At 42.2% G+C, this 22,319-nt stretch overlaps 2 protein-coding genes across 3 annotated transcripts in view; one reads left to right on the top strand and one right to left on the bottom strand.

The window, feature by feature from the left end:
- Nucleotides 1–22,319, bottom strand: part of LOC306964025 (low-density lipoprotein receptor-related protein 1-like) — a 67,699-nt gene that overhangs the window by 4,586 nt on the left and 40,794 nt on the right. For both annotated transcript variants that reach the window (XM_079557861.1, XM_079557862.1), the window contains exons 26-82: nt 22,146–22,310; nt 21,318–21,562; nt 20,953–21,084; nt 20,360–20,587; nt 20,105–20,279; nt 19,918–20,012; nt 19,698–19,847; nt 19,424–19,564; nt 19,225–19,353; nt 19,018–19,149; nt 18,780–18,914; nt 18,569–18,698; nt 18,347–18,473; nt 17,970–18,121; nt 17,759–17,883; nt 17,235–17,609; nt 14,212–14,401; nt 13,898–14,102; nt 13,595–13,787; nt 13,398–13,523; nt 13,193–13,321; nt 12,989–13,108; nt 12,807–12,920; nt 12,544–12,693; nt 12,333–12,455; nt 11,467–11,583; nt 11,239–11,367; nt 11,025–11,150; nt 10,739–10,879; nt 10,192–10,379; nt 9,545–9,728; nt 9,360–9,445; nt 9,167–9,286; nt 8,905–9,092; nt 8,063–8,268; nt 6,882–7,070; nt 6,657–6,805; nt 6,463–6,556; nt 6,261–6,377; nt 5,963–6,082; nt 5,757–5,879; nt 5,550–5,675; nt 5,337–5,453; nt 4,757–4,863; nt 3,976–4,108; nt 3,766–3,888; nt 3,564–3,686; nt 3,342–3,473; nt 3,126–3,263; nt 2,934–3,053; nt 2,537–2,817; nt 2,179–2,357; nt 1,566–1,672; nt 1,368–1,487; nt 1,111–1,287; nt 492–632; nt 243–416 (exon numbers count right to left, since the gene is read on the bottom strand). In XM_079557861.1, coding sequence (XP_079413987.1) covers nt 243–416; nt 492–632; nt 1,111–1,287; nt 1,368–1,487; nt 1,566–1,672; nt 2,179–2,357; nt 2,537–2,817; nt 2,934–3,053; nt 3,126–3,263; nt 3,342–3,473; nt 3,564–3,686; nt 3,766–3,888; nt 3,976–4,108; nt 4,757–4,863; nt 5,337–5,453; nt 5,550–5,675; nt 5,757–5,879; nt 5,963–6,082; nt 6,261–6,377; nt 6,463–6,556; nt 6,657–6,805; nt 6,882–7,070; nt 8,063–8,268; nt 8,905–9,092; nt 9,167–9,286; nt 9,360–9,445; nt 9,545–9,728; nt 10,192–10,379; nt 10,739–10,879; nt 11,025–11,150; nt 11,239–11,367; nt 11,467–11,583; nt 12,333–12,455; nt 12,544–12,693; nt 12,807–12,920; nt 12,989–13,108; nt 13,193–13,321; nt 13,398–13,523; nt 13,595–13,787; nt 13,898–14,102; nt 14,212–14,401; nt 17,235–17,609; nt 17,759–17,883; nt 17,970–18,121; nt 18,347–18,473; nt 18,569–18,698; nt 18,780–18,914; nt 19,018–19,149; nt 19,225–19,353; nt 19,424–19,564; nt 19,698–19,847; nt 19,918–20,012; nt 20,105–20,279; nt 20,360–20,587; nt 20,953–21,084; nt 21,318–21,562; nt 22,146–22,310 — 8,561 coding nt within the window. The remainder of the gene's footprint in view (nt 1–242; nt 417–491; nt 633–1,110; nt 1,288–1,367; nt 1,488–1,565; nt 1,673–2,178; nt 2,358–2,536; nt 2,818–2,933; nt 3,054–3,125; nt 3,264–3,341; nt 3,474–3,563; nt 3,687–3,765; nt 3,889–3,975; nt 4,109–4,756; nt 4,864–5,336; nt 5,454–5,549; nt 5,676–5,756; nt 5,880–5,962; nt 6,083–6,260; nt 6,378–6,462; nt 6,557–6,656; nt 6,806–6,881; nt 7,071–8,062; nt 8,269–8,904; nt 9,093–9,166; nt 9,287–9,359; nt 9,446–9,544; nt 9,729–10,191; nt 10,380–10,738; nt 10,880–11,024; nt 11,151–11,238; nt 11,368–11,466; nt 11,584–12,332; nt 12,456–12,543; nt 12,694–12,806; nt 12,921–12,988; nt 13,109–13,192; nt 13,322–13,397; nt 13,524–13,594; nt 13,788–13,897; nt 14,103–14,211; nt 14,402–17,234; nt 17,610–17,758; nt 17,884–17,969; nt 18,122–18,346; nt 18,474–18,568; nt 18,699–18,779; nt 18,915–19,017; nt 19,150–19,224; nt 19,354–19,423; nt 19,565–19,697; nt 19,848–19,917; nt 20,013–20,104; nt 20,280–20,359; nt 20,588–20,952; nt 21,085–21,317; nt 21,563–22,145; nt 22,311–22,319) is intronic.
- On the top strand, nt 15,480–16,738 carry LOC306964032 (galanin receptor type 1). Its single transcript, XM_079557871.1, has one exon. The coding sequence runs from the start codon at nt 15,607–15,609 to the stop codon at nt 16,636–16,638; it is 1,032 nt and encodes a 343-aa protein (XP_079413997.1). The 5' UTR covers nt 15,480–15,606; the 3' UTR covers nt 16,639–16,738.

Raw genomic sequence — 22,319 nt, 5'->3', positions numbered from 1 at the left:
CACTGTGAACTCAGGAACCTTAGTATTAAAAAAAAATAAAAAAATTGTATATCAAATATTATACTGTATCTCTGGTTCCACACAGTACCTTTCTTGGACAAGCTTTGAAAATAAACTAACCACTGCTTTTTGACCAAGATGATCCAATTACAAAACACAGTTGACCAAGCGCACAACTTCAGGCTGCAAAACAATCCCCACAAACTGTGACGTGACACAGAGAGGGAGAGAGAGAGACTAACCTGTGTGAGAAGCCGTGCATGTGCCCCCATTCTTACAGTAGTCCCTGCAGTGGTTGATCTCACATTGCTCCCCGGTGTAGCTTGGCTGGCAGCGACACTTGGCGACCTGTCGGGCATTCAGGAAGCAGCTACCACCATTCAAGCACTGGATGTCACATGGGCCAGTGGGAGGAGCTGCACGAGGAATCAAGGCCGTCAGAATGTACAGTGAGGTTATTTATTTGTAATTAACAATATTGACAAACTTACAGAAAGGAGATTGGGTAGGACTGGGTCTCTCCATGCATGTCCCATTGTTGGCCACATAGTTATTGGGGCACGTGCACACTGGTCCACTGGGGCTCAGCAGACACAGCCACTCACATTTCTTACGGTCACATGGGTTTGTCACTGTTAAAAACACACAGTGCATGAGAAAAAGCTTCATGAAGTGTGATCACATCAATATGTCTGACACTGGAAATATTATTCTGAAAGTGTCTGTATCGTAGGAAATTAACGGAAATGACTGTGCCGTGGACCTAAACCTTTTGGTCAAAATCAGCTTCCCCTTTTAACCCATACCTGAACTGAGCACATTTTCACCTAAATCTAAAAGCCTCTTAACAAAATAGAGACAAAAGATGAAGTCGAGGATGAAAGTACATACAAAAAACTGACAAAAAAAAGCAACAAAACAGAAAAAAAGTGACAACAAAGCAACAATAACACGACTAAAACGTGACAATGTGATTTTTTTTCATCGGAAAAAAGCGACAAAAACAAGACAAAAAGCGCTTCAAAATGAGACAACAATGCGGCAAAAACACAACAAAAAAGTTACACTGGCCTATAGACTGTAAGCTCAGACAGAAGTAGGTTCGCTTACTTTCTGGCTGCTTGTAGCGATGATACAGGACGATGTCAGTAGCGTGGTTAATGCCTGTGGTGAGGTTCTCCATGGGACCTTTTCCAAATTTATTGACCCGGAACACAAAGTTGTTGATGTACGTCACCCCATAGATATAGTCTTCAAATATGTCAATGCTGAAGGGATGAAGAAGATCTAACACAAGAAGGGAAAATGTGTTAATTTTGGTTTTATGTCTGTTCCTATAAATTGTAAAAGAAAAAAAAAATCTTTACTGTTTTTAAGTCCAGATACAGCAATAACAGGATCTGAGCCATCCAGACGAACGCTGCCAATGATGGACAGTTTGGCATCAGCCCAGTAAAGACGCTCATTGAAGTAATCCACAGCCAAGCCTATGACAGAGTTGTTAGTGCATACAGAAGAATAAATGTATACTAATAACACTGCATAGTTTATAATGAAGTACAGACCTGTGGGCCACTGGATGTTCTCATGAACCAAAGTCTGTCTGAGTGTTCCATCCATAGCAGCGGTCTCAATTTTGGGATGGTTGCCCCAGTCTGCCCAATACATGGTTCTGAAAAGGCAATGTGGTTAATTAATAACAAATAAATGAAAGTCTATGCACTGCCTGACCAAAAAAAAAGTCGCCAACTGTTCTGATCTGAGGTCGCTGCAGTTGGTCAGGTCGAGGTCCAGCAACACTATGTGCCCAGAGAATGAGATCAGCTGATATGTGCACTTTCTCAATGACCAGGTTATTCCATCAATGTGTTTCTTCTTCCCTGATGGCACGGGCGTATACCAAGATGACAATGCTATGATTCATCGGGCTCACATTGCGAAAGTGTGGTTCAGGGAGACATATTCCGCATGGATTGGCTACAACAGAGTCCAGATCTGAACCGCACTCTCCCATCATCAATAAAAGATCTTTGTGACGTTGCTGAAGCAATGCCACAGCGAAGAGGAGCTGTGATCAAAGCTAAAAGTCGGTCCAACCAAATATGAGAGTGCGTCTACCTCTTTGTTGTGGCGACATGTCTTTTGGTCAGACGGTGTATGGTGTTATGAGTTCGTTACCCTCTCTGTGGATCCACTACAATGGCATAGGGCTCGTCAATCATGCCAGAGATGAGAGTTTTGCAATTCTGGCCCGACATCTGTGCCACTTCAATCACGTCTCGCCCGGAGTCTGTCCAGTAGATGTTACCAGCCACCCAGTCCACAGCGATACCACGAGGCATCTTCAGCTCTTTAATCTGCGTCGTAATGAAAAAGGCTCAATTATGCATTACAGTCGGTTCCGAAAATATTCATATCCTTGTACATATGTGTTTTTAAGGTTGAAGTCTGATACTAAAAAGAACTAAACCTTAAAGTATACAAAAATAGCAAAACCATGACTGAGAGCACGGGAGTCGACAGTATTTGGCTGTACCTGTAAATTTGTAATCCTGCCCTCACTCTGCCGTCTGTGCCGCTGGTTGTTGTTGTTGGAGGAGGTGGCTGGCCCGGGAAGTTCGTAGGAGGAGATGCGTCCTGTGTGCCAGTTCGTCCAGAAGATACGGTTGGTTTTGACGTGGAGGTCCATGGCATCGATGCGAACGCTGGCGTCGCCTTGGAAGGTCTGCTCGTAGCGCCAGTTGGGCATACCAGGGTCCAGGCTACGGATTTCATTGTCGTCAGCGATGTAGAGGATTTGACGACTACTGTTTCTGTCTGAATGAGAAATGAGCAAACACATTTCAGTTCAGCCCATTTTTGAAAATATGGTGTGTGGAGTAAAAAGGCTTGGATTATAATGTGGCAAAAAAAAAAGAAAAAAAGACTCTTACTGTCAGCTTTGCAGGTGTCGTTGATTCGGGTAAAGTACTTGTTGCAGCTGCACTTGTAGGATCCTTTGGTGTTATTGCACATGTGAGAGCACACTCCAAACTGCTGGCATTCATTTTTATCTAAATAATAAAACAATGAGTAAAATGAATATGCAATAAAGACTTTTATGAAAATGCTGCCTAATTTGGTACCTCCACATGTGTGATGACCCGTTTTCTGGAAGCCTGGTTTACAGGAGCAGAAGGAGTCTGTCCCATTGATGACACAGTGGGCCTCATCTCCATCACCACACTGAGTCCTATTACTCCTGCAGTCATTCAGCTTTGTGTCTATTCACAAACAGAACACAAGTTCAGGACACCAGTGCAAAGAAGGTCAATATGAGAATGTATTTTGTCCCAAGTCACCTGTCTTGCAATTGATCTCGTCGGAGCCGTAGTCCTCACAGTCATTGAAAAAGTTACAGCGTAGTGTCGAGCTGATGCACCTGCCGTTGGCACACATGAATTCATCTTTCTCACAGGTCACCGGAGTGGTCTCTGTGGGGAAACATGTCAAAGGCACCATTTATAACCGAGTAGAATGCTAAATCATACGGTTTAACACAAGCGTTTTTGAGAAATACTTACGGCAGTTTATTTCATCCGACTTGTCTCCACAGTTGTTGACACCATCGCACCTCTTTGACATCTGCAAACAGACACGATCGTTCTGGCAGCGGAAAGGCCTTGTAGGTGGACACTGGAACTTTCCTGAAGCAAATGTGAGTTGGGTCAAGTAAAAATGTTTATTTTCAAAAGCCATTTGTATAAAACACAAATAAGAACTTACTGCACTCTTCAGGGTTCTCATCAGAGTTGTCTCCACAGTCGTCTTCTCCATCACATTTCCAAGCACGAGGTTTGCATAACGTGTTGTTGCACTGGAACTCATCTGAAGGACAGTGACGACCAGCTATGCAAACAAAACATACAAAAAAAATCATTCAAGTATAAACTCATAATCATTTTCAAAAAAGCTGTTGCAAAATGAAAAACTGACCAGTGCTGCCACAGTTCACCTCGTCGCTACCATCCATACAGTCGGGGTCAGCATCACATCTCCACCGGATTGGGATGCAGTGGCCATTCTTACACTGGAACTGGTCTTGGTCACACTTCAAATCACAGCCATGCTGAGGAAAAGTAAAATATAAGCCGAGTTAATATGAGTGCAATCCCTATTCTTTTGGCAGTGAGTCAGACCTTGATAAATGGGCAGAACTAAGGACGGTTAGACAAACCAGTTATTGCACCCCACAGTCGTTTACATAAGGATTAAACGAGGAGCTGTGCATTATACAGTTTCCCGACTTCCACACCTTACTGCGCAAATCAGCTGATTTCTTCTTTCATCGTCTAATGTGAGCTTTTTAGTTAGACACATTAGATTAGTTTGTTTTTGAGTTTAGTGATAGCTGTCGTCATCCTCGTAGTAACAAAATTGCAAGTGAAGTGCCTGACATCAACGTTAGCAAAAAATAAATGTACGTGATATTTATATAACAAACCAACGTTTAGCTTTTGAGTCGCTAACACATTCAAATGATTAGCTCAGCTATGCACTTATCAGTGATAAAAGACCGTTTAAAAAAAAGAACAACACAGAAACTGAGGTCAATGACGTCACATCTCGGGAAAACAAGCACCCCCAGTCCACATGAATGCATCATAACTGTGCGCTATAAAGTTTTAACGCATGGCAGTTAGCCAATCAGAATCGAGTATTCACCCAGACCATGGTATAATGCTTGTTTCACAGCACAGAACAGATGCGGATGTACCTCGTCAGATCCATCAGCACAGTCGTGGTCTCCATCGCACTTCCATCTCCCAGCAATACAGCGGCCGTTGGTGCACGCAAACTCACTTTCTGAACACTGTCGAGGCACTGCAAAAATACCACAAAGATCAAACATCACAGTGAAACTTCGGGATCTACCAAGACGACTATTCTAGCACAAAACTTCGCACGAGGTCCGGACCACACACACACACACACACACAGGGGAGAAAGAAAGCGGCTAATATTGTTTTGCACATTTTTATTTCAACGTGCAAACATGACGTCAGGCTGACATGGAACAATGAAGCAACATGGGAAGCACGCACAACAGCTCACAGATGAAGGTCATGAGGGTATGGACACTTACCTCTGTGTCATGCCAACAGTGCAGTATGGAATGAAACAAATGACAGATGAGATGAAGTTGTAAATGGGAAATGTACAGGACAGAGGAGCATGTTAGTGGAGAGAAAAACTGCAGAGTAAAATAGCACAAACAACAACAAAAGTTCCTGCATGTAATCTAGCAAGCGTCAATTCCGGTCTACTTTTAGTTCAGGAGAGAGGCAACAACTCACCACACTTGTCTTCATCTGAGTTGTCACCGCAGTCATTGTCATAATCGCACTGCCATCGGCCCGGGACACAGCGGTTGTTCTTACATCTGAACTGGTACGGCTCACATGTTCTCTCAGCTGCACAACGGGGAGAAATTAAGTTAAAAAAATGAAAAGACTCAGATTAACCCCTAGTACCACCAGAAGAAGGCAAAGTACAACAGTAAAACGTACCACACTCTTCTTTTGGCTCATCTGAAGCGTCGCCACAGTCATCTTCTCCATCACACTTCCAGCGAGCAGGAATGCAGCGGCCAGAGTCTTTGCATCTGAACTCGTCCACGCCACAGGTCATTTGAGCTACAGGGAAAAAAACATCTCTCATGCATCATCAACAATCACTGAAACGGTTAAAGCGCAAAATAGGAGGGTAACACTTACTGCAGTTGGCGGGTTCATCGGATCCATCCACGCAGTCATTGTCGCGATCGCACACCCACACGCGAGGAATGCAGCGCTTGGTGATAGCACACTGGAACTGAGTGGGGGCGCAAGTGACCTCAGCTACGAGAGACAGGAAAAACAGGATCTTTATTGCATTACAGACCACAGCAGAAAGTGATTTAAGCAAAGTACGCTTTACTTACGGCAATCTTTTTCATCCTCTCCTTCGCCACAGTTGTCCTGGCCGTTGCAGCGGAAGATCCCGGGTATACAGCGACTCGGGTGGGAGCACTTGAACTGGCTCGGTAAGCAGACGTGAATATCTATGATACAAAAAAAAAAGTACAGACTTAGTATTCAATTCAATTCAACAACTTTATCAGTTACGCACACAACATAAAATCTAAAATAAGAGAACACACATTAAAATGGCAATAAAATATGTAATATAATATATGAACATGCGGTCAAGTACAACAAATAAATTCTTGGTGCACTTACCACAATTGGCTTCATCAGAGTTATCTTGGCAGTCATTGTCTCCATCACAGATGTAGGCAGGGTTAGTGCAAATGCCAGTGCCGCACTGAAACTGTCCTGGTCTGCACTTGAACTCAGCTATTGGATAAAACAAGAGTAAACTTATAGGGCAATATAGAGCAGTGTTTAAACATTCAATCTATTATTGCCATCTTATTCTTACGGCAGTCAGCCGGTTCATCTGATCGATCCCCACAGTCATCTTCAGTGTCACACTTCCACCAGAAAGGAATACATTTGTCGTTTTTACACACAAACTAATGGACAACAAAGAAAATCACCATTAGAAGCGCATAACTCCTGAGTAATTGAAGTTAAGTGAATCTCACAGTCATAACATAATTGCATGGTCATTACCTGGCTGGCGGTACAGTTCGACATGCATGTGCGTTGGTCATTAGCCAGGTAGAAGTTGGTGGGGCAGGCGCATTTGTAGCCCCCTCCGGGTGACAAGAGGCAGAGGTTACTGCAGCCGCCATTGTTTATCTGACACGGGTGATTAAGCACTGCAAACAAGGTACAACATGTTGATTTTTGCGCTTTTTAAAACCATGTACAATAATGCATCGGAGCGGTGAGTACCCTCAGGCTGGCGATAAGGATGGTAAATATGGATGTCCATTGGCCGATGTAAGGTGCTGATAAGAGTGGACTTGTTGGTGCCCAGAGACTTGTGAGCTCTGTTGATGGACTTTGTCTCCCAGTCTGTCCAATAAATGTACTCCTCAAACAGCGTCATGGCAAAGATGTGGGGGATGTCCTGCGTTAGTACTGCAGAGAACAGAAATCATACTCTGAGTACATGTAGACATATGGAGTGAATAGAAATGACTGAGGCTTGCCAATGTTCACTGTTACATAAGATCTGCGGTGCCTCATTAAATCTTAATTTGTGTTCCCATACATTGCTATCGTATGCAACACTGGAACCTCTACACATGCCCACACACAGGGGTTAAAAAATTAGACTAAATAAGTGTTTTTCAACCTTATTGGCAGCATATTTTATTTGCTAAACGATGCAGTGGTAGACTGTCATACAGTGTCATTTGATGATTTTTTTAGATGGCTAACACAATGTGGTGAGTCATTGGAATAGAAACAGACAGTTCTGATTGTTTTTCTCGTTTAAAAGTTTTATTGGACGCACAACAATGGAAAAGTATTCACTATAGCAACTAGGTAAGGTACAGTTGTTGAAAATCACAGCCCTAAACAATTTAAGTATTTCTCAACTATATCGAGAGCTTAATCAATTCTTATTATTACCAAATGTATCTATTGTTAATAAAAATGGTCATATTTACAACCCTGAGTCAGAATGAGATCGAAGTGCCCTTTGCTTTCCGTTTATCTCAACTCAAACGAGGCGTGTTGAGCTGCACTAATAAAACTCAGTCAGCAGCACTGTGTTTGCTTTGTGTGTCAAAAGATGGGTAGTTATCTGTGCGGCCATGCTTAATGAATACTAAGAAATCTGTAGTATGATATTTATTCAATACAACCTGCTCAGAAACATTTTAATCAATATCTCTATATCTCTATAATTGATAAATATATTTATATAAAAAATGCTTTCTAACTAGCTGGCTTAACAAATACGTTTTTGCACTGTGCTTAAACAACCTCTTCTTTCTTGGGCTTGCGTTGGATGATTTGAAGTCACGCAAAACTATCTGATCTGCCAACTCATCTGCAAAGAACTCTAGCTCTATTCTGAATCATGGGCCTATTCATTATGTACCTGTATGTCTGCCTCTTACCCGTGTGCCTGCTGGTACCATCCAGACTGGCGAATTCTATGTAGTCCTCCCTGGCATCAGCCCAGTAGATGCGATCGTTGATAAAGTCCAGTGTGAGTCCGTTTGGCCACGTGATTCTGTCCTGTACGATGACGCTGCGGTTGGTGCCGTCCATTCCAATTCTTCCAATGTGAGGATTGTCGCCCCAGTCAGACCAGTACAGATATCTGTACAACATGAAACAAATTCAGTTGATTTTCTTTTTTTTAAGTTTAGTTCGTATCGGTTCAAGTAGATTACACATTTCAAATGTACTGGCCTTAATATTTCTATTTTATCTAGAAGCAGTCTGCAACAAAATCATACAAAACTGCAACTACTAACTAACTATCATATTATTGTTTAAAGCATAATTCATGCTTAACACAATAATATGATGAAATAAAAAAAATGTTTTGAGAAATATAAAATAGAAAAACTACAATTTCATAGTGACAGATTCTATACAACATTTCTTGAACAAATCAACTTTTATATAGCACTTTTAAAAAAAACAGGGCTGATAAGAGAATTATGCAGCAATAAAAAAATAGGACAATAAAAACAGAGTGCAGTTACGAATTTAAAATTAAAACAAAACAGACAATGTTTCACTCCTCATCTAGATGGGAAATATAAGTCCAGTTGTTTTATTTTAATGGATTAACTTCCCGGATGACTGAGAATGGTTTTAGTGCAGTTATCGACTTACAACAGCACTTCAATACTTAAAGGTCATTGACAAAATAAAATAGGAATAAATAAAAGAGTATGCATATTCTCTGAACCCACTGTAAATACAGATTATTAATTATTGGCCTTACCCGTAGCGTACATCCACGGCCACAGCACGCGGTTCTCTCAGACCATTGTTGACCAACACGGTCCTGTAAGCTCCGTTCAATTTGGACACCTCAATCGTGTCGCGACCTTTATCACACCAGTACAGATTTCCACCAACCCAGTCCACGGCCAAGCCATCCGGATTACTTAGGGAGGTTCGGTGCAAAACCTAAAAGAAGAGTTAATCTTGTAAAAGTGCAAGATTTGTTGTAAATCCTGAAAAGTTAGGTCACTAGAACTGACCTCTATGTTGCTGCCATTCATCCTCATACGTCTTATCATGCTTCCCTGTGTAGTTACGTCTGTCCAATAGATCATTTGCTCTGCATAATGGAAATCCAGTGCTACGGCGTTGTTCAGTCCCTAAAAAAGTCGAAGTGCAGATAAATAATTGCACCAAATCTATAAAACGTTAGAGCAAAGGAGAAACACTTACCTGCTTGATAAGAGTGTAATTCGAACCATCGAGATTGAGTTTCCTCAGATAGTAGCGATTGGCAAAGATCAGATATGGTTCCACTTCTGTGGCCAAATACCAGACAGAGAAACATATGCATCAGATTCCAAGCCGAGCCAATACTTAGCCGTGAAGTGCAAATACAACAGATAAGGAGGCAGTACCAGACGTGGACTTGCAGATGGTGGGGTTGTTGGGGCTGATCTCAAAGCCGTCCACGCAGAGACAGTGGAAGCTGCCGTGAGTGTTGATACAGCGCTGAGAGCAGGGGTACGTGGTTGTACACTCGTCTATGTCCACGCATGTCTTTCCATCTCGCTTCAGCTGGAAACCAGGATGACAACGGCACTACAAACATACAAGAGGAAATTTACAGTGTCAAAGTGAACACTAGAATTACTATACTAAAGCACATACTAGATAAAAACAAGCGATTCATCAAACTTGACACGATTGCTTATTTAAACACTAGAACAGGAAAAAGGGTTTGGAACTCTCTCGCCAACTAAAATGCATCTTAACGCTAAGAGCCAGATGGATTGAGTAGCATTCTGATTAAATAAAGTCTTGACCACAACTCCCAACACTGCAGGAAGGAGAAAGTTCACAGAAAGTTCAAGCTGTTCCACAAATGCCTTCTCCCTTTCAACACAGTCAAAACACGCTTATCTTGTGAAATGTCTGAAATCAAGCTTTAAGAATATCAACTTGAGAATATCCACAGAAACCAAAGACTGCTCACACTGGCTTTTTGTAATTCAACATGACTTCAAGTTAATGTTTGGCAAAGCATAAAAAACATGTCCAGTACCTTATAGCCAATCTTGAGGTCATCGCAGAGCTGGGAGCAGCCGCTGAGTTTGCTGTTGAGGCACTCATTGATGAAGCAGTTGAGTTCGTCTGAACCGTCTCCACAGTCGTCATTACGGTCGCACAGTAAACTCTCGTTCAGACATTTTCCATTACGACACATAAAGGCGGAATCATTACATGTGCGTTCTGAAAAGTAAATGTCACATCATATTAGGCAATTAGCTACATTTACTTGAGGGAATTTTGTAAGCCATTATACTTTCAGGAGCACGCTGTACTTTTTTACTTTAGTATCTCTCCTCTTACTTGAGCAAAACATTTATTTACTTTTAGAAGTAAATAAATGTAAATCTTCTTCTTCTTCTATTTACTTTTACCACTGAGAGTAATCCATCTATTCTATACAGTAATACCTGTTAAAACGCTCAATCAGCACAATCATTATTGGGAAAACAGCTTTTTACTTCTTAGTACCATTTTAGTTACACTATTGGCCAAACTATTTTCTGTTCACCAAGTTCAACCCATTAAAAACATAGCATTACCAGAGTCCGTGCAGCGAGGGTTCTTTGGCGCTTCATCAGAGCGGTCGTGACAGTCAAACTCTCCATCACACTCCCAGCTCTTCTGGTTGAGGCAGCGACCGTTGGCACATCGAAACTCGTCTGTCCCACATGGAGGGTATTCTGTTGCAGAAAACAAACTATTACTCACAGCTTACAGCATTTAAGTTCACAACTAAAGCTTTAAATGTTATTAAGTTGAACTCGAAATTCCCGCTTGTGCCTTCCTGTCTATAGTAGGGCACATTCATTATTTTTCCATGCTTACCACATTCAGGGGATTCATCAGAGCCGTCAGAACAGTCAGTGTCATGATCACACACAAAGTGCTTCGGGATACATTGTCTGTTTTGGCACATGAACTCGTTCTCATCACAGGTGCTGTTGGTGTACACTGAGAATGAAAGACAATACTTAGACAAACCACAGCAGACTGTAGAGGGGAGATTTTGTTTTTTGATAGCTGTAATCTTTCCACTCACTGCAGCCAGCCTTGACGCTCTCATCTGCGCCATCGGGGCAGTCCTTATCGCCATCGCATTTCCATCGCTGAGGCACGCACATGTGGGAGCCCGGACACTGGAACGCCTCTGGGCTGCATGTCTTGGACTCTAAGATTGATGGGAAGATTTCTTTAGTAAATTACACCATCAGAAAATGTTATAAATACAATACATGGAACATTGGACTGAAAATATGACGCCACTTACTGCACTTCTGGTCTTCGTCTGATCCGTCCCCACAGTCGTCAGAGCCGTCACACACCCAGTGGCTGGAAATGCAGCGATGGTTTCCACATTCAAACTGTGTGGAGGTACAGAATTTGTCTGAAAGAAAAAATGCCAAATTTAAAGTTATCAAAATTTGTAGCAAGATTTGTTTTTAAAATTGAATGATAAAAAATTATTTGTATTGTCAACAGCATTTAACCTTTGTCATTAGTGTTGTCATTAGTATTAAAGCAGAACTCAGTAACTCATGGCCCTCGAGGTCATAAGCACCACTGCAGGTGTCGTAGCATGTTACTTTTTTTTTACTCATTAACTGTCTATGATATTAAATACTACGCTGACAGAAAAGACAAAGAGAGAGAGGGATATTGTTCATCCAATTACACAATGTAGATCATTTTTTTCACTCAAACTTGGCTGTAAATACTGCTCAAGTGGTGCTGGGCACAGTTAGCTTTGCCCGTTAGCCTGTTAGCTTCTTCTCCGTGATTCCATTAGTGTGTATTGCACCAACGGGTCGGAGCAAGGAAAGTTGCAATTGTGGTTTTCTGGCCAGAGACACCAAGGGCAAATGTAAGACCCCCCAATCATCCCATTAACACTTGTATTACCCCCAGAGGGACTACGAAAAGGATTTATTATGGTAAACAAGTTACTTAGTACTGCTTAAAGACAAACATTTGTAATATTTTGTACTAATATTTTGTACTAATACATTTACTAATTGGTCTTAAGTTCATTGGCCATAGAAGTCAGACATCCTAAAAATTGTTTTTTGCCCGAGTTGGACAAACCTGTTTTACATAACACAGAACAATAATAGTAATGCTATGCGGCACACTGACCACAGTGCATTTCGTCAGCTCCATTCTCACAGTCATTTTCCTTATCACACGTCCAGCTCATAGGAATGCAGCGCCCACTGGGACATGCGAAGAAGTTGACCGGGCATTTAACATTCCTCTTATCTGCACGGCGATAATGGAACAGAAAACATATGTCGAGTCAGCAGGGCACATGGGAACAACCATATAAAAGCGTCAACAACAACCCCACCTTGACAGTTCCTTTCATCAGAGAAGTCTCCACAGTCATTGTTGCCGTCACACTCCCAGGAGGACAGGTAACAAAGGGTCGTTTTCTCACAACTCTTGAAAGAGGCTCCTTTCACGCCCAGTCGGAAGAAACGGGAGCAGTCGGTGGGCTCTGCGACCAAAGCATTCACACTTATTTATCAAGTTACAGCGGCATACAGCTCTTTGAAGTGACAAGAGATAGGTCTTGATGTTTGAAAAGCGGTTAAGTTTTAGGTCACTCACGGCAGTTCATCTCATCGCTTGCATCCTCACAGTTCACCACTTGGTCGCAACGGCTGAAGTTAGAAATGCAGAGTCCATCTTTGCATTGGAACTCTCCCTGTTTGCATAGAGTCACTGCAAAAACACGCAACAGTTATTTCAATGGCAATGCACATGAAAAAATATAAGAAAATGTCACTCACTGTTGCATGGAAGCTCATCGGAGTGATCGCCACAGTCATCCGTACCATCACACCAGAATTGATGTCCAATGCAACGCCCGTTCATGCACTTTCTGTAGCCTTTCTTGCAAATTCGATGAGCTGATGAGGACAAGGCAGGAGAGTTTAAAGTGGTCTTGCTATGGCGCCTTTTCAGAATATATTTACATGGACGGATCAACTCACCACAATAGGACTGCTTCTCGTCAGACTTGTCCTTGCAGTGGGCCATGCCATCGCACGTCAGACTGTAGTTGATGCAGTCACCGTTGCCGCACTCGAAGTCATCCACGCTTCCACAAGATATGTTCACAGCTGGTGAGGCAGACACACATTGAGCCGCTTCAGTGACTTTCAAAACAGTGACAAACATTTTAGTCCCATTTCTTACAAGAACAAGTACTGTCTTCCAGGAGTTGTCTGTCTCCACGGCAACTGCAGTTGACCCGTCCATCTGAGGTCGGCAGACACAGGTCCTGACAACCTCCGTTATTGTTCCGGCACGGGGAATACTCGCCTTAAAGGACAATACATCTTACAGAAAGGTCGAAGCAACTCATGGATGTATTCACTTGGAAAGAGGCTTACAGCTATTGGTGTCATTGGCCACAGCGACGATGCCCATTGGCTGCTGTGGGATGTCCGCTCTCAGTACCTTCATGTCTCCTCCTGTGTACTTGTCTGCTCTCAGGACAGCCCTTCTAACCCAGTCTGTCCAGAAGATGTAGTCGCCATACACCGCCAGGCCAAACGGATGAACTGGCTCATTCTTCAACAGGACCTGTGGAAAGAAATGTTTAAAAAAGCTTACCCGAATATACAGTGTCTTGTTGATATAAAAAGGTGAATTTGCCATACACGTTTCAATAAGGAAATGTCAAAAAGTCTTACATAGCGGCTGCTTCCATCATATTCACAACGCTCGATCTTGTCCAGCGTGGCATCGGAAAAGTAGAGTTTCTCCGCTCTGTGATCTATTGCCAGGCCGTTTGGAGTTTTGATGTCGCTACCGATGATCACCAGCACATTTGCTCCATTCAGAGACGCCCGCATTATACTGGGAGCCTGCTCGTTCCAGTTGGTCCAGAACATGAGACTAAAATACAACAAAACACAGTGCGATTACAAAAATGTGTCATGAGTTGAACCGGAACACTTTTGGTAAATAATGACAAAGAGGTTAGTTTTGGTATAAGATTACTCACTCCTGACACTCGTCCAGCACAAACGCTCTGGGGTGGTCCTCTCCAGACATAGTGACTACAGTATCGCGGTTGTAGGCCATGTTTCGGCTCTGGTCAATGGTGTGGCGAGTGATTGTTGATGTTGTATAGCTGGTCCAATAGAGCGTGTCCCAGCCGCGGTGATAGGCCAGACCCTCGACAGATCCGACATCTGTGGAGCGAAGGGGAGGCATTTTTAATTACAGATGAAGGTGGGGGGAAAAAAGCTGAAAAAGATAAATCGCTCGGTCGTTGGAACAAGCACAGAAAAAAATATATACAAAAATAAGCCACAGTGCCACATGAAGCCCTGTGTTTGCTGATCCCTGAGAGAGTTTCAATGATCTGTATCGTGTTTCATTTTATAACTGGCTTAATAACACATACAAACAGTGGTTTCGCTGGTCATGCTCATTCAGGACAGTGTCTTGTTTAAAGAGAAAAAGCATGAAAGTTGAGCTTGGATCTTGACAGTGCTCTGTTTCTCTGTTACTCTTTTTCATTGTATCAAAGTGTGAAACATTGAGGCTAAATTATTGATGTGTAAAAATTATCTAATAGCGTCTGACGTGTGGGATTAGGTTTGAAGTTGCCAAGGAGCTGGATGTTGTACTGCCTAAAAATGGCATTTAACCATTTAAATTGCAATTTCGATTGAACTCCAACCTTTGTAATTCGAGGGATGTTGTGGATAGTGGTATATGAGCTGGCCCCTCCCCACACAGATCACTACAGCACCTCATCCCTAAGCAAACAGTGTTTAAAGCCTGCTGCCATTCGATAATAGCCGTCACAGTCTGCAAGCAAACGACTGGAGTTTACAGCTCGAATCAATGGTTTTATAGAACATACATTTTTTTTTGATTTGCTGGACTTGTGCGTTGTGTTTGAAGAGCTTTGAACTGGACAAACTGGCACCTAGGATCATTCCGCATCAACACTGACTACCATTACTTTGCTTCGATAAATCAATGCAAGTGTAACTCCTTGGATTACAAAGACCGAGCTGATGATGCCAAGGTAAATGTGGATTCCACTGTCTACTTAGAACTTGAATTGAATAGAAGAAATAGACCACACAGTACTGCTGGGTCTATTATACTTAAAAACAATAGCCCAGCACTTACAACTGTGGGAGACAAAAAGAGATGCTCGTATGAAGGAAAGAGACTGGAAAATTGCTAAAGAAATTTGACCGGGGTGGTCTTAATTGCTTATCTAATTGCTATAATTACTCCGTCTCAACAGAGTGTGATTAAGCCTGTGATTAAGACATGAATTAGAGCCAAAAGATGGATCAGGAAGCCAGCGCCGGAACATGCACCAGCGACGCTTACATGGGCCATTAGACGAATAACGGAGACTTAGTATTGAATTATGGGCCCGTTAGAGAGTCACATTAACGGCAGTGGATTCCCCAAAGTGAGCAAGGACCAAGCATTGATAAAGGTAGTGGTGCCGCTTCTCGATGGCTTCATTCTGGTAATTGGCTTGGTTGGGCACATTCTGGTTATAATAATCCTAAATGGGAGGAAGAAGAGAGACAGTAAGCCTCCGCACGGCACAGACACGCTCCTGTTGGCTCTGAGCGCTGCAGACTTGCTCCTGCTCCTCTGCCTGCCCTTCCACACCTCCGCCATCACTCTGGGATACTGGCCTTTCGGAAGCTTTCTTTGTAAGGCCATTAGCTTCATGGGAGTTGCCTGTTCAACCGCATCAGTCTTCACGCTGGCTGCTTTGGCGGTGACCCGTTACTTGACAGTGGTGCACCCTGCCTGGGCCTACCGTTCAAGGATGCACCGGTGGATTAAGCTCACAGTGGTTCTGCTCTGGGTCCCCGCCTCAGGTCTGGGGGCACCGCAGTTTGCCATTCGCACCGTAGCAACCTCCAGTGCAGTGTACTGTTTTGCCTTTCTGTCGACATTCAGCCAAAGGGTCTACAGCACTGCCTTGTTCCTTTTTGGATTTGCAATTCCACTTGGCATTATTGTACTTATGTATGGCAAGATATACTGCTTTCTGAGACAAGCACGACTACTGGGTAACCCTCCTCAACTGGAGCGCTACCAAAACCAAGTCACCCACACTTCAGCACTGCTCGTTCTGATCTTCACGCTCCTATGGCTGCCATCCTACGCCCTCATGTTTTCGTTCATTGGAGGGAGCGTATCAGGATCCTCGGGCTACAACCTTTATGCCATATTTGCACGACTATTGGCATCTTCGGCGACTGTAGTGAACCCTGTTCTGTACGGCTTTTTGTCACAGAAGTTTAGGGGAGAACTAATGGAGCTCGGCAGAAAGCGCTGGGCCTGGTGTAAAAGCTGCCACATAGATTGCCCTCATTTTATGAACAGAGACATAGTGCAGCCATTTGAGTTGGACAGCTCGGACAGAAGCCAGAACTGACGATATGAAAGGACCCAACCTGAGAATGAACCAAAACTATGCAATACCAATTACTTAACACACATTTACTGCTGACAAGCTAATGCTGTTTAAATGTATGCATGAATTAATGTTTTCAGTGTTTTGTTTTCAGAGGAAGTGTCTCTAATGTAAAAACAGGAATTACATGTTGTGTATGTGGAGTAGCTCTTCAAATGGTTGCTCTTGTTGAGAGAAGCTGCAGCTGTGTTTCATGCAGAAACTTCTCATTGATTCAAGAGCTGCTTACATGGACAATAATGCAATATTTAAACTAATCAAGGAAATGAGGGCTGTCTTATCATGCAACACTGGTAATACTGAAGATGGCTAGATATGAAATTTACATTTTGTTATGAATGTGTATGATGCAGCTTTCATGTATGTCCTTTATTTAACCAGCAAGGTCTCACCCAGATATATCTGAAACGTATTTTCTGGGGAGACCTGGCTCCAGAGAGGAACACATTGTACATGTTACTCGGAAGAAACTTGGCCCGAGATTGAGAGCGCTAACCGCTAAAACAGCATGCCATCCATGATTGTAAGAAAGTGAAATAAATGTGAAACAAACTTACTATCAACCACAATCTTTCGATCTGCTCCATCGTCGTTGATCTGCTGAATGTTGCCAAAGTGGATGTCACTAAAGAAGATCCGGTTGGACCCTTTTCCTCCCCCTCCGTGATAGTCAAAACTCAGAGCAATGACATTTTTCATGTGGTCTGGGTCCTCAAATGGTTTTATAGGAGCATTTAAATTAGTCTCATCCGATAGGTGTATGCTTTTCAATATAGTCCTCTCGGAATAAAGCAAGTATCCATCATAGTCTCTGCAACTTTTGTTGTCCTCAGCGAGCATGCCATGTGCACAAGCGCAGGTCCGGTCTACATTTCCACGAAACAGACACAGCTGTTCACAACCTCCATTGTTGTCCTTGCAAACATTGGTGCCTACAAAGACGGCAGAGGAATAGATTATATTCAACTTCAAACAAGGAGTAATTGAGCAAAGGTACTCTACACTAACTGTGTTTATGAGCTATATAATGTTTTTGTTCTGATATTTTATAACAACAAAGAAATTAAGTAGCAGTGAATACCTTGTTGTCTGGCTCTGTTGAAAACCTTAATGTCTTTCAGCTGTACACCGATCCCAGTTCTCAGCTGCACTGCATCTGTGGCGTTATCTTTGCTGCCTCTTTTAATGGAACCATTTGCATGAGTCCTGCACATAATTTGACAAAAGATAGAAGAAAGGAACAATTAACATTTCGAAAGACTAATAAACACATTCTAAGATTCTGAACAGACCTGTCACTCCAGTAGATGTATTCTTCAAATACAGACACAGCAAACATGTCCATGTTGTTGTTGGCCAGCACTAGCTCCCGGTTTTCTCCCGTCTCCAGGTTGATACGCTCTATCTTATCAGTTCTGGCATCGCACCAGTAAAGCATACTCGCCTACAAGTTCAAACAAATGAAGTCAGTTATTTATAGCATGAATAATTTCACACAGCTATGAAATATTCTTATAAACACAGCAATATGAAATGCGCAATTGTGATATTTTCAAGAGAGTAGTCACAGAGTATGCTAAATGATAACACATTCAGAAATAAATAAGCGAGACAAAAAACATATAAATATATATATGTTAAAAAAAAACCTGATACTTAATACCCATACCTCGTAGTCAACGGAGATCCCATTGGGCCAGCTGATGCTCACATTGACAAGGACCAGCCTTTGAGTACCGTCCAGGCGTGAGCGCTCAATTCGAGGGTACTGACCCCACTCCGTCCAGAACAGGTATCTGCAGAAACACATATGAAACACGCATAAAAACGCATAAAAACGCATAAAAACACTGGTGTTCTGATAAGTTCAAAACAATTGTGTTATTCTTACCCCTTTACTGGATGAACAGTGATTGCTCTGGGTTTGTCGAGGCCCTGTGAGATGACCACATAACGAAATGAGCCATTCAGCCGGGCCACTTCAATCACATCAAAGCCCTGGTCAGTCCAGTAAATATTTCCTGTGGAGAGGCACATGCTTAATGTATATTATCTACACAAGCAGCTATGATTTAAATATGTGTGAGTATTAGTCACTGAACCTGCTATCCAGTCCACTGTGATGCCCTCGACTCTGCCGATGCCGTTTGTAACCACGTCCTCTCTCCAGGTCTGGTCTCTCTTGGCTCGACTGATGGTGCTTAGGCCCATGTCCACCCAGTAAATCGTGTCATTTTCTGAAAAGCAACATCATGTTATGTCTCGCACCATAAATGATTACATCATCAAAGTTAATTCCAAATTTCACTGAAGTGAGGCATTTTACTTGCAGTCACCTACCAGCATGAAAGTCAATGCCAACGGCCAGAGAGGTGCCAGACACTGGCACCAAAGCGTCAGATTTGTCTGCAGGGTCCAAAGGAATTCCTCTGATTCCCTCATGAACAGAGTAAAGCAAGAAGGAGCCCATACCTGCTCAAGACCAAATAATTCTGGTTTTAGAATCTACAATCTATGTGTAATTAACGCTGTTAATAGATTTCATACCCTCACAAGATTGCTGCCCACTCTTGAGGCTGTAACCAGCTGTGCACATGCAGGCACGGGTAGTTGGAGATGTTGGAAGACACAGTTGAGAGCAGTCTCCGTTGTTGTTACTGCAGAGGTTTATACCAGCTACGAGACATTTGACATATATTATCCTTTATTCAACATAATGAACATTACTACAGGATGAAGTGCCTACCTTTCTGTGTCTCTTCATCATATATCTTCATGTGCATCATTGGAGAAGTGTTGTTTCTTAAGACCTTCCAGTTCATTCCATCGTTCTTGTCACATGTCCCAATCTGATCAGTTCCTTGGTCTGCCCACCAGAGCTTGTCACCTAAAAATGTTAAAAATGTTAATTTTTGAATTTGTATAAAACTGAAATGCTGTTCATCATTAACTACACTTTTGTCAACTATGTTGTTTTGAAAGTGCATTATAAATAAAGTTGAATTGAATTCATGTTTTACCCATAATTGCAAGTGCTGTAGCTTTGGTAAGTTTGCCTTTGATGCCCTCAAGCACCTCCAGGTCGGATCCATCAAGTTTACAGCGATTAATGGTGCTATTTCCTGAGCTAATCCAGTACAACTGCTCATTCTCATAATCAATAGAAAGACCTAAACAAAAATCATACATGTGACAATCACTTCGGCAAAGAAACAAATACATTGAGAGGTTTCTACTCACCGACTGGTCCTTTTTGGTTCATAAAGAGTAAAGTGCGGTTAGTGCCATCCATATTAGCAATGCTAATGTTGTCTCCATCTGTCCAGTACAGTTTACTGCAAGGAATTTAAATTTGATTAGCAAAACTTTCTATGTTTCTTTTTAAATAAAAAAAATAAAAAATGTTTTAACGCTGCCGAGGACTGACCCAAGCAGAGGGTGTGCGACCAGACAGTGGGGTTTATCAAGACCCTGGATCACAGCGTTTTTGAAAGACCCATCCAGTCGGGCCACATTGATCTGCTTCTTATTGGTGTCAAAGCTGGTCCAAAAGAGGTTTCTGGACACCCAGTCTACTGCCAAACCATGTGCATTGGGAAGATCTACAAAATAAAAGTGTGATTTTAGACATAGTGGCTTTACAAACAGGCTATGACAACTCGAGTTCAAGAACAGCTCTTACCAGCTGACACAACAGTCTCTACACCAGTGCCATTAATGAAGGCTCTTTTAATGGTTTGTGTCCGGACATCTGACCAATATATGCGATGCTCCACAGCATCAAAGTCCACGGCTGTGACATTGTCGATGTCCGGCACAGTGAAGGAGATGATGTAGTTGTAATAGGGATTGTCAATGTCCACTCCTCTGATCTCAATTTGACGAGCGTAAAGGAGAAACTTGCGGGATTCTGAAGAATAAACGCAAAGTAATTATATTACAAGGCCTTAAACTAATTCAGAGTTTAAGAGCCATCCCCTAGGAATATACTGTACTAATACTTCATAAGATTATGTAGGACAGCAATTTATGAAAGATTAAATGCAAATTAAATTCTCAAGGGATGAACGTAAACAGATGGGATTCAGTCAAATCTTTATTCATGTAGGATTACAGTTAATTATGTCAATTTTAGAGGCACAATGGATCCATCACCACTGCCTCCAGAGCACTCTGTGTGTCTGCGTGTTATATATTGGAGGAAAACTTTGTTTACAATGTTTTGTTCAATGTTGTATCTAATTCTACCCAATATTCATTAACACCTATGCTTACCTTTGCATGTGCGTTTGTCAGCTTGTAACTTCATGAGGTGAGGACAAGCGCAAGAAAAGGTCTGGTTAAAGTTGATGAGACAGAGGTGGGAGCAGGGGTCTTTCCCATCTTTAGGAGCACACGGATTTGGAGCTAAATGGGAAAGAAAGATAATGAGATCCCAACAGAAAAATTAAAAAGTGCATAGTATGTTGATGCCAAAGTAAAAGGTTTCCTAATTGACAATTCTGCCATTTTGCAATAATTGTTTCCCAAAAATTCAGACAATAATTTCCATAATTTAAATGTGTGGCCAGCAGGACCTTTGAACCAAGAAAGACCCTCTGTCTGGTTGCTGTGAAGTAGAATCAAGATTTGTGACTAACCTTGAGGTTGTCTTGACGGGTGGTAAACCTGCAGGTCGAAGGGCTGTGTGTTGGTGCGCTGGACCACAGTCACATTGTGTCCAGTCCATTTGTTTGCTTTAGATAACGTGTTTGTCCTCCAGTCGGTCCAGTAGACCTCACCACCGTACATAGTAACAGCAAATGGGTGCGACAGATATTCGTGACCACGCAACACTTCAATTAGCCCTGATCCATCATACTTAGCAGAGTAGATTGCATCTGACCTGCAGTGAAACAAAATGGAAGAAATGGAAAATACGTGAGAATAAAATATCCAACTTTAGTTACAAAATTAGTAGGACTGCAACAACCGATTATTTTGTAATCGATTAATCTATCAATTATTTTTCCAATTAATCACTTGGCTGTGAATGGTTTAGGGAAATTGTATTTTTCCCCAAAAATGTTATCACATATAGCTTAAGTGGTGCTGCTTGAGGATGTGTTGATGGAGTAAACTAAAGGGAAATGTTTGCTGGAGGCTCTATTCATGAAATTTACAATGTACAAAACACTACAGACACTAACTATAAAACAAAGTAGGTTTCCATCAAAAAATACTCAATTTTTTATGTCATTTTTGCCCCATTTAAGTCTGTGTGAACCAGAAAACGATTAATCGATTACTAAAATAGTCGTCAACTATTTCAATAATTGATTAGTCGTCAATCAATTGATTAGTCGTTTCAGCCCTAAAAATTAGCATTCGCTTTTCCATGGAATTGGACATGCAAATGAACAGAGAGTTTGTGATGTAAGTGTGAGGGTGGATGCAGTCTTAAGGGAGTGCTCTAATATTACTACTACCTAGCATCTATCCACACAATGCGTCTCTCCATGTAGTCTACAGTGAGTCCATTGGGCCAGCCTCCGCTGCCCGTTTCCTTGTGGATTGTGCGCCTGCCTTCACCGCTCATAGAAGCTGCCTCTATCCGAGGTAGACTGGCATCCCAGTCAGTCCAAAAGAGAATACTGTCAAAA

This window comes from Gobius niger, assembly GCF_951799975.1.
Source record: "Gobius niger genome assembly, chromosome: 6".
In the NCBI taxonomy this organism is placed as follows: domain Eukaryota; kingdom Metazoa; phylum Chordata; class Actinopteri; order Gobiiformes; family Gobiidae; genus Gobius; species Gobius niger.
The sequence above is the reverse complement of the archived record's forward strand: the minus strand, read 5'-3'. Positions and strand labels throughout refer to the sequence as shown.

Coding starts and splice junctions, on each gene's coding strand:
- LOC306964032 (XM_079557871.1), top strand. CDS start 15,607: ATGGGCCCGTTAGAGAGTCACATTAACGGCAGTGGATTCCCCAAAGTG.